Source organism: Hesperophylax consimilis, chromosome 2 (genome assembly GCF_061612785.1).
Source record: "Hesperophylax consimilis isolate HC1 chromosome 2, BYU_Hcon_1.0, whole genome shotgun sequence".
Classification (NCBI taxonomy): domain Eukaryota; kingdom Metazoa; phylum Arthropoda; class Insecta; order Trichoptera; family Limnephilidae; genus Hesperophylax; species Hesperophylax consimilis.
In genome coordinates, this window is record NC_142837.1 from 27690936 (window position 1) to 27707567 (window position 16632).

Below are 16632 nucleotides of genomic sequence, written 5' to 3' on the forward strand. Positions count from 1 at the left end.
TCAATAGAAAATGAATTGGCAAGGATACACCACAACCATACAATGGACCTGATTTAATGAGGAGCATGGCAGTACTACGATATTTAAAAGACGCTTATAGGAACAAATTGTGGTCCTAATTGGTTTCAACTTATTAAAATAAATTAGTTATGACAACCATTTCTTCCTATATTTAGCATATTTTAAATGTCGCAGTACTGCCATTTTCTTCATGGAGTCAGGTCCATTGTATGGTAGTGTATCCTTGCCAATTAATTTTCTATTGACATGTACACCATGCATTGATTATAAATGGTACAGTAATTTTGATAATGAATTGAATAATTTTTTTTTATGTTCGTTACAATTAAGCCAATCAAAACATATATATTTGGCAATGGTTTCTTCAATAACGGGCACAAGATATAAATTTTCGAATTATGATTCAGTACATACTCGATTCAGTACATGTGTGGTAAAACCATGTATGATCGTGTGAGGAATGTGGAGATCCGCAAAGAGTGCAAGGCTGATGTAAGCGTAATGAGTAAGATCAAGAAAGGGACGCTTAGATGGTTTGGGCATGTAGAGCGAATGAGCGAAGAAAGGAGTGTAAGGAGAATATACCATGCAAATGTGAATGGTAGCAGAAGTCGGGGACGCCCGAGGAAGACATGGCATGACCAAGTGAATCAAATACTTGAGTCGGGCCATGTCAAGAGTCAGAACAATAGAAGAGTATGTATGAGACGATGTATGAATGTGAATGAGGCAAGGAGTGTGTGCCAAGACCGAGTTGTTTGGCGGTCCGTCCTCTCTGCCTACCCCTTCGGGGAAACGGCGTGATGGTTAGTTAATTAGTTAGTTACATACTCGACGACATAATGAATTTCAAGAGCGTTGATAGCAAATTTCTTAGTGGGATAATTTAAGCAAAACCTCTTTGTGGGACGGTACTCGCTTGCTAGGATTGATGAATTTATGGGATCATATGGGTCACCTATGCAAGATATTTTACATCTATGTTCTGCCATTCCCTGTGCAGCAAGAGCAACGCTGCTGGTTGCAGAGAAGACATGACTGGGTCCTGCACTTATTTCTGGAAAAAAATATATCATAGTTCTTGAAGAAATTGAAGTAAAGATTGACATATTAGAGGAACAAAACTAACAATACTATTCCCTTTTAAGTAATATAAAACAGATATGTACCTCCATGTTCTACTACCATCCCCTGTGCAGCAAGAGCATCACTGCTGGTTGCAAAGAAGACATGACTGGGTCCTGCACTTATTTCTGGAAAAAATATATCATAGTTCTTGAGAAATTGAAGTAAAGATTGACATATTAGACGAACAAAACTATTCCCTTTTAAGTAATATAAAACAGATATGTACCTTCATTTGCTGGTTGAGATGTTACGCTCTGAAATAAATATAATTATTACATTAACCGAATTAACAAAACATATTATTATTATTATAGGCTGATGCAATATAGAATACCTTTTAGGATGTAGTCATGATACGTGCTGAACACCATTCTCGAAATGGACTCTCAGAGGTTATGGTTGGAAACTTGTGTCGAATAGTCTCTGTCCGTACATCCTTTCACACAACACGTTTTAACTACATAATAAAAACACATTTACAACTTATCCACATATATGTATGAGGGTTCCGTGACAATTAATCCGCCGACAGATGATCCCCTAAAGGATTAATTCTTTTGTACGTTCTCATTGGTAAAGTAAGATTGCAGAGAGGATTGACGGCCGAATAACAAAAGTCGACATTATTATATCTGCAGGCGTTTGAGTGGAAATCCACAATACTAATATTTTTGATAACAATACTGCATTTTACGGTTCGTAGGTTTTTCCCGTTCACAATTAGAAGTACATCGTCGGCGTAAGCTTTGATGTAGAAATCTGGACCGAGGTCCATTTGCAGAAGTTCTTCTCTATTCCAGAAGATTGGCCCACCAATCGATCCCTGAATACATCCTTCGGAAACATTTTTCTCACGTGAATGGATACCGTTCCTTATTTTGACTTTCCTGTTTTCTGTATAGCTTCTTACCAATCTAACCAGGCTGGAAGGGCAGTCTTTTTCTATAAGCTAAACAGTTGTGGCCACCACGCATTGTCAAAAGCTCCTTTGATGTCGAGAGATATGATGATTACTTTGTCAGTTCCTTCCATTTTCCTTTTTATTACTTCGACTGCACTGTACTTCGCATCTTCGGCTATTTTTGCGAGGCGAAACAGCATTGTTTTGGGCTTAGTTTCTGTCCTAAGGTTACATTTTATTCTGTAAATAGAACCTAACAAGTTTCCTTAGAAACTGGTAGACCGGTAAAAGTCTAATCGGCCCGTAGTTTTCAAGACTGCTGTAGTTGTCCTTTCTTGGCTTTAGATTTATGATTTAGATTATGATTGCTTCCTTCCATATTTTGGGAACTATCCCATATTAAAACATTTTCGTTAGTATCTATGGGAAGGTATTATTGGGTTAGAATATTAGTATTTGGGTAAAGTTATTTCGGATCTTCTTTGTCTGTAGGAATTCTGATGTTTACTTTTAGCGGAGATCAATTCTGATTTTAACTCTTTGAGTGAAAATGAATGGGCAATTTTTCCGCTTTCCTCCTGGTTTTGGAATGGACCTTTCGCAGCTCGTTTTGATGATTGCAGCGATCTGCCTGTTCTTCTAAAACTATTGGAGTATTGAAATAAGCGGGTTCTTCAATTTTGAAGTTCGCCTTTTGCAGCATTTCTTTGGTGACCTTTTCAAATTTGGTCCAGTCGGCAAGTGGATGATTCAGGAGGCTGGAGTCTGTCTAATATATTCATCACTATAGTGTGGCGTCGAGAATATCCATTGAATAATTAATAATAAACCACTTGACCTACTTAGTACCTACTCCAGAATTATGTACCTGCATTCCAATTCGCATCGTAAACAGAGCCACCTACGTACTTCAAGTACCTACCTGTCTATCGACGACAATAATACTGCAGTCCGTCTGGGATACTACGAGAACTCGCCAGAAGTTTCGAGTCTACGGCCTATGCATAATCGCCGCAATGTCGAAGGTTCCCGAAACACACAGTCCGAGCGAGTGGTCTCGATTTAATTGCAATTTACTACCTACTGTCGCCATCGGCCGTGTAGTATAAATAAGCCCGACGCAGCGAGTCAGTCAGTCAGTCATCATTCCGCCGTCAGTCTAGAAGGATCAACGAGTGTTAGCCCGCGCTACTCTTACTAGCGCAAAGGACAATATTCCCGGCTTCGCCCGTACCATCATGGACTCTATCGGGACACCATCATAGCGCCTCGGCCACGTCCATGGCCAGCGCTACTCGGATTACAAGCGCCCTGGTTCCAGTGTCTCTGACCAGCACTTCTTCCACGCTACCATGACCACCACGAGGACACGCAGCATCCTCACTGGTCTACATCGTTCCCGCTCAACCGCCTACAAGGTCCGCCGCACCTTCGGCCTTCCGTCAGCACTGGAGTATTGATTCCACAGATCGCCAGTGCCTGACAGTCATCGAGTCCCGGTCACCAGCGCCCGGCGTCGACTCACTGACCCGCGCTCGACCACCACATCATCGCAGCAACCGGAGTATTCAACATTTTTCCTACATCATCTCCTCGTCACGGCAACTGACTCACCAATAAACACATGTGACCTTCACAACTTTCTTTCATTTCGTGCCACACCCTGATCCCCAAAATAGCATTGTGATCAGATATTCCTGTTTGTTCGACTCACCAGTTTATGATTTTGTCCATTATGTAGTTGGAGCCGAAGGTTATGTCTATAAATGAGGTTATATGTTTACCTGATCTCCACGCTTCAAACGTTGGAGTGTTGCCGTCATTTAATATATGAGCGTCCATCGCTGCTGTTGTATCTGCTAGTTCTTCGCCTTGTTTGTCTGATTTTGGGATACCCCACCACAAACTTCTTACTTTGAAGTCACCGCCTATCAGAATGCTCTTGCTTTTTTCCTGTTTTCTTCATTCAGTTTGGTGATTACATGTAGCTGAGGTGCTAGAACACTATTTGGCTCAAGGTACACTGATCCTAGAGATATTGTGCCAACTTGTGTTCATATTTCGATGTATGTGGAGTTCTCCGAAGTGATTGAGGAAATCATTGTTGCGCTTTTTCTATTTCTGACGAGTATCGCTGTTTTGTTTGGGCTTTCTTTAGATCCTTAATTAGATTGGTATCCTTGCCACATTTTCGTTGTGAGTTTCCCGGTTTTTCTTCAATTGATATGTGTTTATTTTGTAGTTCAATTATTTTTTCTTGTAGTTGTAACTTTTTCTTGCAACATATTTCCTCTAGTTGACATAATACATCCTGTCCATAACGCCTAAATGTAAAATAATATATTCAATTGTATATTATACTATATTGAAATGTAAGTTATATTATTTTGAGTTGGTCTTAATAAATTATAAAAAGTGGTAAATTGTAACTCATGCACCGATGACATCTAACTACGGGCGTTAGGTTTATTTTAAGACATTTTTAATAATTATGCATATAAATGGTTTAAATAAAAACTAATTATTTACATACATTGTAGTTTCACAAAATCACTATTCATGTTTCTGTTTATTTATCCTTCCTCAGTTAAAATTTATTTTTTCCGTTTTATATTTGTTTTCACTGCACAGTTTCTGTTTCTTTATATGTATTAACGAATACTTTCCTAAGCACAAGGATAGAAAAGGTACGTAGACAAAATTTGACAGAACCCCAAACTATATTTAGTTATTTGACTCTTGGGTTCAGTTTCAATTTGATTTCTTGCAAGAATACAGCGGGATGATGATGGAAATATTTTTTTGAAAAATAAGGGCATAATTTGCAACCATAAATCACTGTGTCTTCTTTTCAATGTACAGTCTATTTATTCTGCTGTGAAATGAAACCATATTTACTCAGTTTATCCATTTCGTTACCAATACTTGATTTCGATTCTAGATTTGCTCGTTTAATACAGCGATTCTATTGCAATATATATTATTTAAATTTATTATAATTTTATAGTTCTGGCGTACAAGGGATTCGCTATAAAACCTGTGGTAGGTAAAAGTATTTTATATTTTTATTCGACAGAAACAGTCAAAATTAATTATTACGGCATCGGTTTCAAATGTTATGCCTTGTGCCTACTTAATACGTATATAATTACTAGTAGGTGTAGGTGTGCTGTGTAGATGTGTAAACACGTACTCGAGTTTTCCTCGTGATGGATGTATAAGTTAAAATTTGTTAGCTCCCACAAATACTAAAAATATTTTGTGGTAAATGGAGAACGCATTTAATGATTTTATAATTTATCAACGCAAATTTTTTTATTGTACTCTTTTGTTTAATTTAACACTTTACCTACATTATTGACTGCCTTATTAACATATCGCTTTTTGTATATCTCTAAATAGTAGAAAATAAAGTCGCTTTTCGTGTCTGTCTTCAAACAGATTTTGATAGGGTATTTCACTATCATTTACAGAATTTCTTCCAGAAGGTTTATACATATATATAAAAGATGTTTATGATATTTACAGAAAGTAAAAAATGTCGATTTTTTGTAATCAAGTCGTAAAAATATATTTTCTGGCGCTTACATTGCTAACCCTGGCTAAACCTGATGAGATACATCAAAGTAATGTACTACAGAATTGTAAATCTTAAAAAAGTCAACAGGAAAGTCTGGAACGGTATATGTCCATCTCCTAAAGATAACCCACAGTAATCATTATTTTCTTTGACACATATAATGAGTTATTAGAAGCTAATTTGACCAATATAATATTAATTCTTATCCAACAAAATGTGTTAGTTACGTTGAGCATTAATTTAATTTAGATTAAAATTTCCCCTTGCAGTATATCTTTAAAATTAATTTCTTAGAAGATATCATAGAGTTAGTGTTATGCAAAACAAAAAAGACACGAAGCTTATTTGACCGATGTAGTTTTAACCCTTATTCTATTACTCATATTAGGAACTTAAATGTTGATACAAATTGTTTTTAATCTTAGAGGATATCGCAATTTTAAAAATCACTTGCAAAAAAACTATTTTCCGCACGCACAAAAGCCGTCGCGGCGAGTACCTATAAATGCAGCTTATTTGTTGCTATAACAAGTATATCGGAGCTCTCCGTGTCGGGTTATTTATTTTTTTTATTTAAGACAATATTATTTGGTAGAAAGCCATTGGTGTCACATCGAAAGTAAAAGAGATTGGTAAGGGTGGCTGAGCGTGGGTGTGAGTGGTTGACGAAAATGTGCTTTGTTATGACAAGGTCGCGAATTCTTCAGATTATTTCCGAATGAACCCGGAAAAGTTCCTGAAGGTTCCCAAATGCTCTAGAAGGTTCTGGAAGGAGAAAGTTCAAGAAAGTTCTGTATGGTTCCAAACTGAGTGGTGGTGTGTGTTGGTGAGTCTAGAAGGTTCCGGAAAGTTCGAGAATGCTCTTGAAATTTCTGGAAAGAGTCACAGCAACGCGTGGCGGGGTACAGCTAGAATAACCATAACGGTTATCTGCCTTTGAATAAGTGATTGTTCTGCATTTAGCGGTGTGTATTAGGGTGGATCGATTTTTTGTTTTTGTGTTTTTCTTAACAGCGGGGTGTGGAATGGATGCCCTATGGGAATACCTTTAAAAGTCATTATGACAGCATTAAGATATTTTGAGTGCAAGTACTGCCCCAAGTCAATTCAAATTTAAAAAAACAGCGAGAAACTAGAAAAAGAAGGGTTTAATCTTTGCTCAAAAAAAGTAGTTAAAATATAAAAAAAAAATAACATTTCATTTACTAATAATATTATCTACTAATCAAGAAACAATAAAAGTACCATTGCTACACAAAAAATCAGAAACAATGTAAAAAAATAAAGTCAAAAATCATAAAAGTTATTGTGTTTTAGAGTCCTTCTTCGAATTGAATACTGGCATTATACGACAAGATTCTAGCTTGTTTTGTATCCACCTTTCACGTCTTTCAGGGCCGCAAACAGTAGAACATGATGCCGTTACTATTTTGATGCATCTTTCCGTGGCTTGCGTGTGACATGGCATCAATCGGAACCTACACAAAATGTTGGATTCGATAATTTCGTGGTCTGCAATGGCATCAAATATTGTCTCGCTAGATATCAGTTTTGTAAGAGGTGGTTCTGATGGTTTTTCCCAGTAGATCAAGTCAATATAGTCTGCTGCGTTGAAATTAAAAGTAGGTAGCTTAAATACTCTTATTGGAGAGAACCCTGACGTAAGTTCTCGAATACTTTGAATCCGTCTCAGAGCCAACTTTCTAATTTGTTTTCGTTCGTCGTTTAACATACTAATAGGTATATTTTCGCTGTGTCCAAAATACCCGTTGCGTTGAATTACGGAATCGACCACCTTTTTCAAATGCTCTGGAAGGTAACGAGATAATTTTATGGTTTCGTGGAGGTGTCTCGCCCAGTAAACACACGAAGGTTGTGTTTTTATTTTAAACCACATCGGAGCATACACTCTTAGCACAAATTCAGTCAATAACACCTGATTTTCTGTCGGATTCTTGGTTGAAATGTAAAATCGGAGAATAGTATTGGCTGTTGTTAACCAACGCGAATGACAGATTTTACCCGGGTTTCTTTTCGCTAAGTTTTCGTTACATTGTCTTTCGGCGATTGCTCGGCACATTTCCAATAAAATAAAGCTGGTCTGTGCTAAGGTCGTCACGGGATTTTGTAATGTCCGGTAAGTTGCATTCTATTGCTTGAAATTCTATCACAGGAAGATGTTCACAGTTCTTGAGTAACTTTCCTAGTTGGCCGCTAAAGCTTCTAGGATCTGTTGTCGTTCCATCAAGGTATTCGAAAAGGTGTCTCAAACTTAACTCGTTAGCAAGTAACTGACAGACCAACCTCTAAAGTGGACGATAGAGCTTTCCTTCAAGAAGTCGAATAATGTCAGATTATTAACTGCTTTTCCGTCACATCCGATGCCTACAATGCACGCTAAATCAATTGATTTTGCCACAAAATATGCAAACAATTTGTGAGCTATTGTTTTAGCATCACCGAACTAAACGCCTATGTGGCAAATGTATTGTTTGCCAGGTTCTTTCAAAAGACTGATATGTTTTTCTCTCACAACTTTTCTGCTTCCATCCTCCATGATTAATGTTTTATACTTTCGACCGTTAAACGATATGCAAATGCACGAATCAAAATGGGGCTGATTGATGGCAGTCAGTGTGGTCCTAGCGTGGTCCTCATTTGCAAGCAGCGATATCAAATAACGTCTGGCTGCGTCTTTTGAAATCATCCAGTTTTTTTTAGGTAACTCTCACTATGTTTTCTACCTTTTCATGGTTTAAAAATCGCCCGATATTTTTCATGGTAGTCCTTTATTCGCGCCAAAATTGTGAGATGTTCCACAATTGGTAAAGACGCTCGTTTCTAAATATTTTCTATTTTAGTAGCAACAATTTCACTAGTATCTCTTACCAAATCCTGGAATCGTTTTTCTGTGCTTTGCGAGACGTGAATAAAATATTTCATCATGTCTTCATAACTTAGTAACACACTAGCTGCTAATTACAATTGTTTACTGATGATTGCAATAACGCATACAACACCCCCGCGGCCCCGCGTAACTGCGTGCGGGAATGCGCGGTGCGCGAGCGAGGCACGAAAATGGACTCAGCAATTTGTCAAATTTTCGCAGGAAAATAAATATTATCACATTTTTTTATTAATATTATTTAAGGCGCGGCAATTTTAATTCATTATGAAATATAAAAGAAAAGATTTAAGTATTAATATTGACACAAAACTGTTTTATAAAGGGACAATTTTTTACTAGTTTTTAAATAATTCAACTGCTTTGGGGCAGTACTTGTTATCAAAATTTTAAATTGATATTTTGTATGCTTAATTGTATGTACCTAGAGCATCTATTCCGCACCCCGCGAAATCTGATTTATAAAAAAAATCCATACAATGGCGATCCACCCTAGTGTATATGTTTGTACATTAGGTACCTATATAATTGAAAGAAATAAATGTGAGCATGTTGAAAGGTTGGGATGTGGGATACACTATTAATTACACTATAATTATTCTTATAATCATTAATCGGAAATAAGTTTATCGCTGGAAAAATTCACATCACACGATATTCTATATCCCTTTCATTTTTAAATATATCTTTTTGAATTTCACTTTTGTTTTCGTCACTGAATTAATGCAAATCTTGGTAGAAAATGACCCACTTCCCGACATTCGATTGAGCTGAAACTCGGCAGATTGACTCGTTGTCGGTGACAGTGCAATCTATCAATTGATGGCAATCACGTTCACACACGCTGGACGTATATGCATTTCTGTGAAATTGAATGACATTACATCAGTTAATATGCGAAATAAATGTCGGTCCTGAAAAACCCGACAGGCATTTGGCCACGTTGTTAGTGCGACTCCGGTAAGGAAGGTACAATCATCTGTAAAACCAAAAAATAATTAAAATAAAATTTCAAAATATAAATGTACAAGGTTTTCCAATAAGAGGTGTTATTTTGAATAGCCCGCTATTTCGGTAGATGTTACTTTTGAAGTTGTCATTTTTTAATATTTGACAAGTAGAAACTACGCCATTAATAAAAATGGAACGATACACGTTCCAACAACGTGTTGAAATTATTAAAGTTCACTTGAGTGAATCCAATGCAAATGCCGAAAATGAATGGTATTGATCTGGACAAAGTGTACTTTCAACAAGACGGCGCTACATGCCACACAAACAATGAAACTATTGATCTTTTACGATTGAATATCAAAATAACACCTCTTATTGGAAAACTCTATATTATAGTAAAAAATAAAAAGTGTTTTTTAACCCGTAAATAAATAACCTCTGTGTGTTGTTCCTCTTTTCAATGATTCCTATGTACTTGTATCAGATAATGTTAAATCACAGTAAAAAAATAATTGTGCTACATCATTCGTTTAACCTTGTATTTTTTTGTCGCGTCATTATCTAAACAACTCTGTCTCGACGCTTTGGCCTTCAACCAAAATTCACATAACTCTTCAACTCAGTGGAACCGCATTCCAGTTGCTAACTGTGCTAGCTGCAAGATGCTTGATACCGCGGAAATAAACTCAATATCTAACGAAAATGTTCGTAACTTTATCAAAGAGTTTATTGAAATTGAAGAATTACAAAATTGTGAAATTAGTTCTACCGACGCAGTGGAAAAGGGAAATAATTTCATAGGTATTGTAATCAGAGTGAAATTATCAGGACGCAAACCAAATGGAGATGAATACAAAAAGGCCTTTATTTGTAAAACAGCCTCTCTGAATGAAACAACAAGAAAGATGGTTCCTTTGTTGACGTTTTTCAAAATTGAAGTCAACGCGTACAACTGCATCTTTCCAACATTTGCGAAGTTACAACAATCCTTCGTTAAAAAAGACGACTTCAAGTTTGTGAAATGTTACAAGGCCAGTGCGGACGACTTGAACGAAATCATCATTATGGAAGATCTGTCCGTCAAGGGATACAAACTGTGGAATCGGAAAGTTATTTTGGATCACAAGCATTACAAACTGGCTATAAAAAATATGGCCTACTACCACGCTCTGTCTTTTGCTCTAAAGGAGCATAAACCGGAAGAATACCTTCGACTAGCGGAGTTCGTGGATGCAAATCCGTGGTATACGGAAACTGGCGACGGATATGTACAGTTAGCAAAAAAACGTGCGGAGCAAATGTTGAGCGATGAGTTTAGCCTCCAAAAGCTGAAAGCATTCCAAGTGAGCTTTTCTGAAATATTCACTAAAGGTACAGATGGTAAAACAATTATCCCTTACGATGTTCTTTGCCATGGAGACTGTTGGGTGTCCAATCTCCTATTCAAGTATGAGGTAAATATCATCATATTTTAAATTATAATTTTAATTATAAGTTTTGAAAAGTATCTGGAAAGTGTATTTGAAAATTTTCAATTTTCAACAACATTTCATTAGACTTAATTAGTGCACAGCATGTTTGAAAAAAGGTTATCTAAAATCAGGCTTTGAAGGATATAATAATAAAATATTAATAATATTTATAATTTAGTAGGTTTCTGTATTTTTACGTGATTTTACAATGCTTTTCCGTGTTTAACTTCTAGTCGCGTTGTTGTACTCCTATGTTTGGAACTCTTTTTCAAAATACATTGCCCTTGGTATGGTGGAAATCTTTCGTTTTTAACGTCATACAGTCTTTAACAGTATGTATCCGATATTTTGGATCCAGAAAGTGTTTTAAAAGTGTATTCGAAGACATTTAACATTCAACGGCCTTTCATCGGACTTACATGAAATTGGCGTGTGTGAAATTATGAAATATATGTAAATTATGAAATAAATCTAACTGGCCTAATTTAAAAAATGGTGATTTCTAGATAAAATATATCTAATTAAATAAATATTATCGACTTAAGTATCTACCTACTCATATACTAGTAGTAAGTCCTCAAAACAAATAATTGATGTTGTTACCAACTGATGTAATGCATTTTTTACGTGGAATAATGATAAAAATATTTCTTTAAAATACAATTAATATTGATGTACTTATACATACATATTTCACTACACGTGTTTCGTACACACATATCACAATACATGTGAACACTTTATTAGAGTTTAAAACTTATCCACTTTTTTATATAATGAGAAAGTCGTAACGTAATACTGTATTTTATTAAGTTAAGTGCTGCCCCACGGTTAGGTAGTAATTTTCAGAATATTGTTTTAGTTGTCGTATTATTTATTTATTAAGACATACACAGTACAATATGATACATTTAAGGATATTTTTCGTTATTACATAGTTTTCGTACCTATTACGTATGTCCATAAAACATCATTACGTAATTTCGCCTGAGATTGTTCGGAAAACTAAGTTAAAATCAATAAGTTTAAGTTTAAATTTATGTATGAGTAGGTAATAGTTATAAAAGGAAGAAAGTGTATGGAGACAAAAAGTAAATTGAAATCAATAATTATAATATGCTCACGAATTGTAATTGACTCTTGATACATAGAAGTTTTGAAAAATGAAGTGAAAGTGTTTTTGAAATATGTCACGCTAAGAAATTTTAAGAAGTTAGTTTTGTATGTTAGAAAGGAATCATGAAAGATGTCTAAATGTAGTAATTTTTCGTAATGGGTGTAAGTTGTAATTACGCGAGTAATTACTGAGTTGTTTGCTGCATTGGTATTGTTGGCTTCAATATGAAAAAGTGTAGTGTGCCTGGTACGCCTCGTTGGAACATTTAAACCAATGACGGATAGCAATTCGGGACTATCTATTTTATTATTTAGTAGATTATGTAGAAACAACAGATCTGAGAATGTGCGTCTTTTTGTAAAGTTAACATATTATTTGTAGTTTTTCTTGAGTAAATGTTTCGAAAATTTATTCTGTATACTTTTTACTAAATCTATGTATATCTTATATTGGGGATTCCATATTGTGGAAGCATACTCCAGTGGACTTCTGACCAATGAACAAAACAACATTAGTTAGTTATAATAGTTTAAGAGTTGAAGAGACCTCCTGAGTGAGCGCTGGGCCCAAGCTCACAAGACCACGAACTACATTATTATTTTTAATTGCTTATTATTATTTATTTATGCATTTTCTCGTGTCCCTTAAAGTTAGTTGAACTCGCGTAATTATTGTTTATTTTATTTATTTTTCGATTCTCTTGTATCTCTTAAAATTGTTTTATTCATATAATTGCTGTTAAATTTTTTATGAAGTTTCTTACTTGTCTTGTATCTTAAATTATTATAAGCAATAAATAGTCGCCTGTAATATCAATGCAAATTGAAAATATCTCCCAAGTAAAAATATTTTTAATGTATATAGGTATTCGTTTTTACATAATTTGAAGGCAAACAGTATTACCGTCATTATGAGCCGATGATAGTCCCGTCATGTCGTAAGAAAGACGCAGGTACACGTACTTGTATACGAAATTTTAGATATTTGTATAGCATTGTTATCTTATTGACATAAATGATATTAACTATCCCGCAGCCATGTGGGGGAGTAGGTAGTACCCAAAATTACTATCCTCCTTATATTGGCTTAAATATTTGATATATTATATTGGTATTTTACGTGTTTCTGCGCAAACACATAAGTTACCATTAATAATTTACTGAATAATTCTGATTTCTATAGTTTAAAAGCCAATACGACAGAAAAATGTATGGGGTCGTCGGAATACCCACTTGGTTACAGACGTTTTGTCTGGCATCTTGGCCTGTTAAGAGTTAATGACTAAAATTGCTTTATTTGATGTCGAAAACATAACGGAAACAATAATAGACATATACCTGAATCTTATTGATAATTTTATATGCATACTTACCAACGTAGTAATATATCTAGTTTATTTTTGATACGCCATAATTCCGGTCTTTCCGTTAAGATTCTTCGATTTGATTTATTAATCAATCAATCTGTCTCTAAATTGTTAGACTCTCTCACATGGCTAATGCTTGTTGTTGGTTCTTATGATGAACTCTATTGAAGTGATGATATTTTCAGGACGCGGAACCAATTGACGTGGTCTTCCTAGACTACCAGATCATGAAACGCTGTTCCCCCGTAGTGGACATAATGCACCTCATGTTCACCAGCTCCGACGAGGAATACAGAAGGGACCACTACCAAGAGCTGATCAACTACTACTATGAATGCCTTGGCTTAAGGCTAAAAGAACTGGATTGCGACGTGTCCAAAAGCTACCCTCGGGCTGTCTTTGAGGCTCATCTCAAAGCCCTCCTTCCGTTCGGCATGGTCATTGCTTTCATGTTCCTGCCTATACAGTTGAGCGAGGCTGCAGATATCTTAGACCTCGAAGAGGCTGTTAAGAATGCCGAGGATCATGTTGAGCAGGACCTCACATTCAAAGACCCCAAAACCAAAGAAGCATACTGCGATAGAATAAATGGCCTAATTCGGGACTTTGTTAAGTTTGATGTTTTGTGATTAATTTGTACAAATATATCGATGACTTGATGAGCTGATGATGATGATTTTTCTCCAAATTTGATAGAATATAAGATAAGTACTAAAAAGATTATATGTATATTTTCTTGGGTTCAAATATTGCATCTACTAAACCTACCGTCCCAAAGATATAAACATATTAAAATATTTTTTACAAATCTTTCAGGTAATGTGACCAACGTCAAATGTCAAAATATCATATTATTCACGTCAGTTGCAGATACTATATTATGTAAAAAGCTAATTTTTACATCACAGAATCTAATATTCTAAGGTTTACAAACTCTCGATTAAGTTTTCTCAATATTTTGATGTGTGGAGTTACATTATTATAACTCTAAACCATTGATGTATAAATATTTTAATCTCAAAAAAAATTCTGCCCTTTTGTTGTATAATTTTTATATGAAATTTGTAATGAAAAGCAGATTGTTTCAATAATTAATTGTTTTATTTTCATCTTATATTCTATCAGTTCTGGAATTCAATAATCCAATTCGTGAGCTGAAACGCGAACCGAGCTACGAATTACGGGAAAGGAACGAAGCAACTGCATGCGGCCTTTCGCGCCATTTGCGGTTGCTTCGTTCCTTTCCCATAAGTTGGGGTTCAGTTTGGTTTGGCAGTTCGGCTCGCGTTTGCTCGAGATTCGATACTCTTTTATCGATAAAGTCATACAAATGAGTTTTTCTAAATCTCAGAACAAACACCATAAACAGTAGGTGTTTCTGTTATGTCAAAATATTAAATTTATAATTGATAGTTAAGATTTAGTGTGTTTACTTCTGTAACGGACGTACTGCTCCAGGCTCGGCCGCGGTCGCCCCATATTTAAATCTGTTTTAAAATTGAATAAACTGCCTGTAAATGTATATGTAAAATGAAGAAATTTGTAAATCAATAATGTTGAATTGTTATAATAAATGAAACGTCGGAGCTTGGCTAGAGGAATACGAGCAGAGAAATACATAGCGAGAGAGCTGGGGATAAAATCATGTCATCATAACATTTTAATTCGGGCACGATTATGAGAATCGTGCCTATACGAGAGGGAACGTTCGGCCACGGCCCGAAGCAAAGGGCCGTGCGCCGTCATGGCGTGCGAGAAGATTTGCCGTCAGAACCTTCCACAGGCGCGATTTTGAGGATCGTGCCCGAACAAAGAAAGGCTGTGGTCGCGTTCAACCACGGGCCCGAAACTACCGAAAACGGGAAACAGTCCCTCAGAAAGGCAGATCTCCAGAAACCACCACCAGCTCTACAACTCTCTCTCTGCTCTGCCTTCTACCTCGCTCCGACTTCTGCTTCTACTCGCCTTCGTTTCTTCTGCCCCCTCGCCTCACCCCGGACTACGGACCTCTCTGCCTCTACGGACCCGACCCGGACTCTACGAGAAGGACGAAAAACAGGATTTGGACGAGCTCTACAACGGCTACAGAGACGCCCCGCTCTACCCCTCCACGCCACTGAAGGACGACGCCTTCCGCCTCCACAGATTGGGATCACTGGCCCCCTTACAGTCTTATGTGTCACACTTACGTCTGATACAACTTCTATGAAGATTACCTAGTTTTATAATAACAAGTTTTTAAAATTTTATTAATCTGTAAAAGGTATTGCTTTTGTGTTATTCTGAAAATTATCAATTATTATGTAGATTAATTAAAAAACGGTACTTAATGGAATGTGTTTATTTTTCTTTTGTTTTAGTTAACATTGTATTCCCTACCTTATAATGAATTGAACTTAATCGGTTTCACATATATTCTTTTTACAATATAATTATCTTATAAATTTATATTTGTTTCCTAAATTGTAGGAAGGTAGATTAGGTTAATATAATAAATATTTTTTTGTATAACTAACTGACGTGTACCCGGCGTTACTGGGGGTTATCCTTAGGAAATACATATATATATCTCGGTTTTTAGGCCTTTTCAAGGTATACAATTCCGTTCTACATTATTTTGATGTATCTCATAAGGTTTAGCCAGCGTTAGCAATGAAAGCGCCCGAGAATATATTTTTTCGACTTATTACAAAATATCGAATTTTCTCTACTTTCTATAAATATAATACGCATGTATGATATATATAAACCTTCCAGAAGAATTTTTCTAAATGATAGTGAAAATCTTACCAAAATCCGTTGCATGGTTTAGGAGTACTAAGCGCTCCAACAGACAGACGCGGATAGGGACTTTTCTTTATACTATTTAGAGATGAGTTCCTCCCCGCGGCATTGCCAAAGATGTGACTTGTGACGAGTTAGTATTATTCAAATATATTTCTTTGTCTCTAGTCCAATTATATCTGGTCTTTCTATGAAATAGAACAAAATTAAAATATTAATTGTTATTATAAATTCCATTCAATCAATGAACTTCTGCGAGATTACATCGAGTCGAGGCTTAAATAAACAAGGTCGTGACTTGGTCACACCATACTCTTTGCTAATTTAAACGCGTCGTAATTCATAGGCGAGCCGAACTACCGAACTGAACCTCAACTTATGGCAAATGAACGAAGCAACCGCAA

The 16632-nt window shown here is 35.9% G+C and overlaps 1 protein-coding gene across 1 annotated transcript; it reads left to right on the forward strand.

Moving 5' to 3' along the window:
• The first annotated feature begins 10033 nt into the window (after positions 1-10033).
• On the forward strand, positions 10034-14568 carry LOC149425857 (uncharacterized). The gene is made up of 2 exons (XM_089641987.1): positions 10034-10943; positions 13630-14568. The coding sequence occupies exons 1-2, from the start codon at positions 10152-10154 to the stop codon at positions 14071-14073; spliced, it is 1236 nt and encodes a 411-aa protein (XP_089498113.1). The 5' UTR covers positions 10034-10151; the 3' UTR covers positions 14074-14568.
• The last annotated feature ends 2064 nt before the right edge of the window (positions 14569-16632 follow it).

Excerpts from the sequence above, each read along its gene's own strand:
- LOC149425857 (XM_089641987.1), top strand. The coding sequence starts at position 10,152 with ATGCTTGATACCGCGGAAATAAACTCAATATCTAACGAAAATGTTCGT. Across the intron at positions 10,944-13,629 it reads ATCTCCTATTCAAGTATGAG|GACGCGGAACCAATTGACGT; the intron begins GTAAATATCATC and ends TGATATTTTCAG.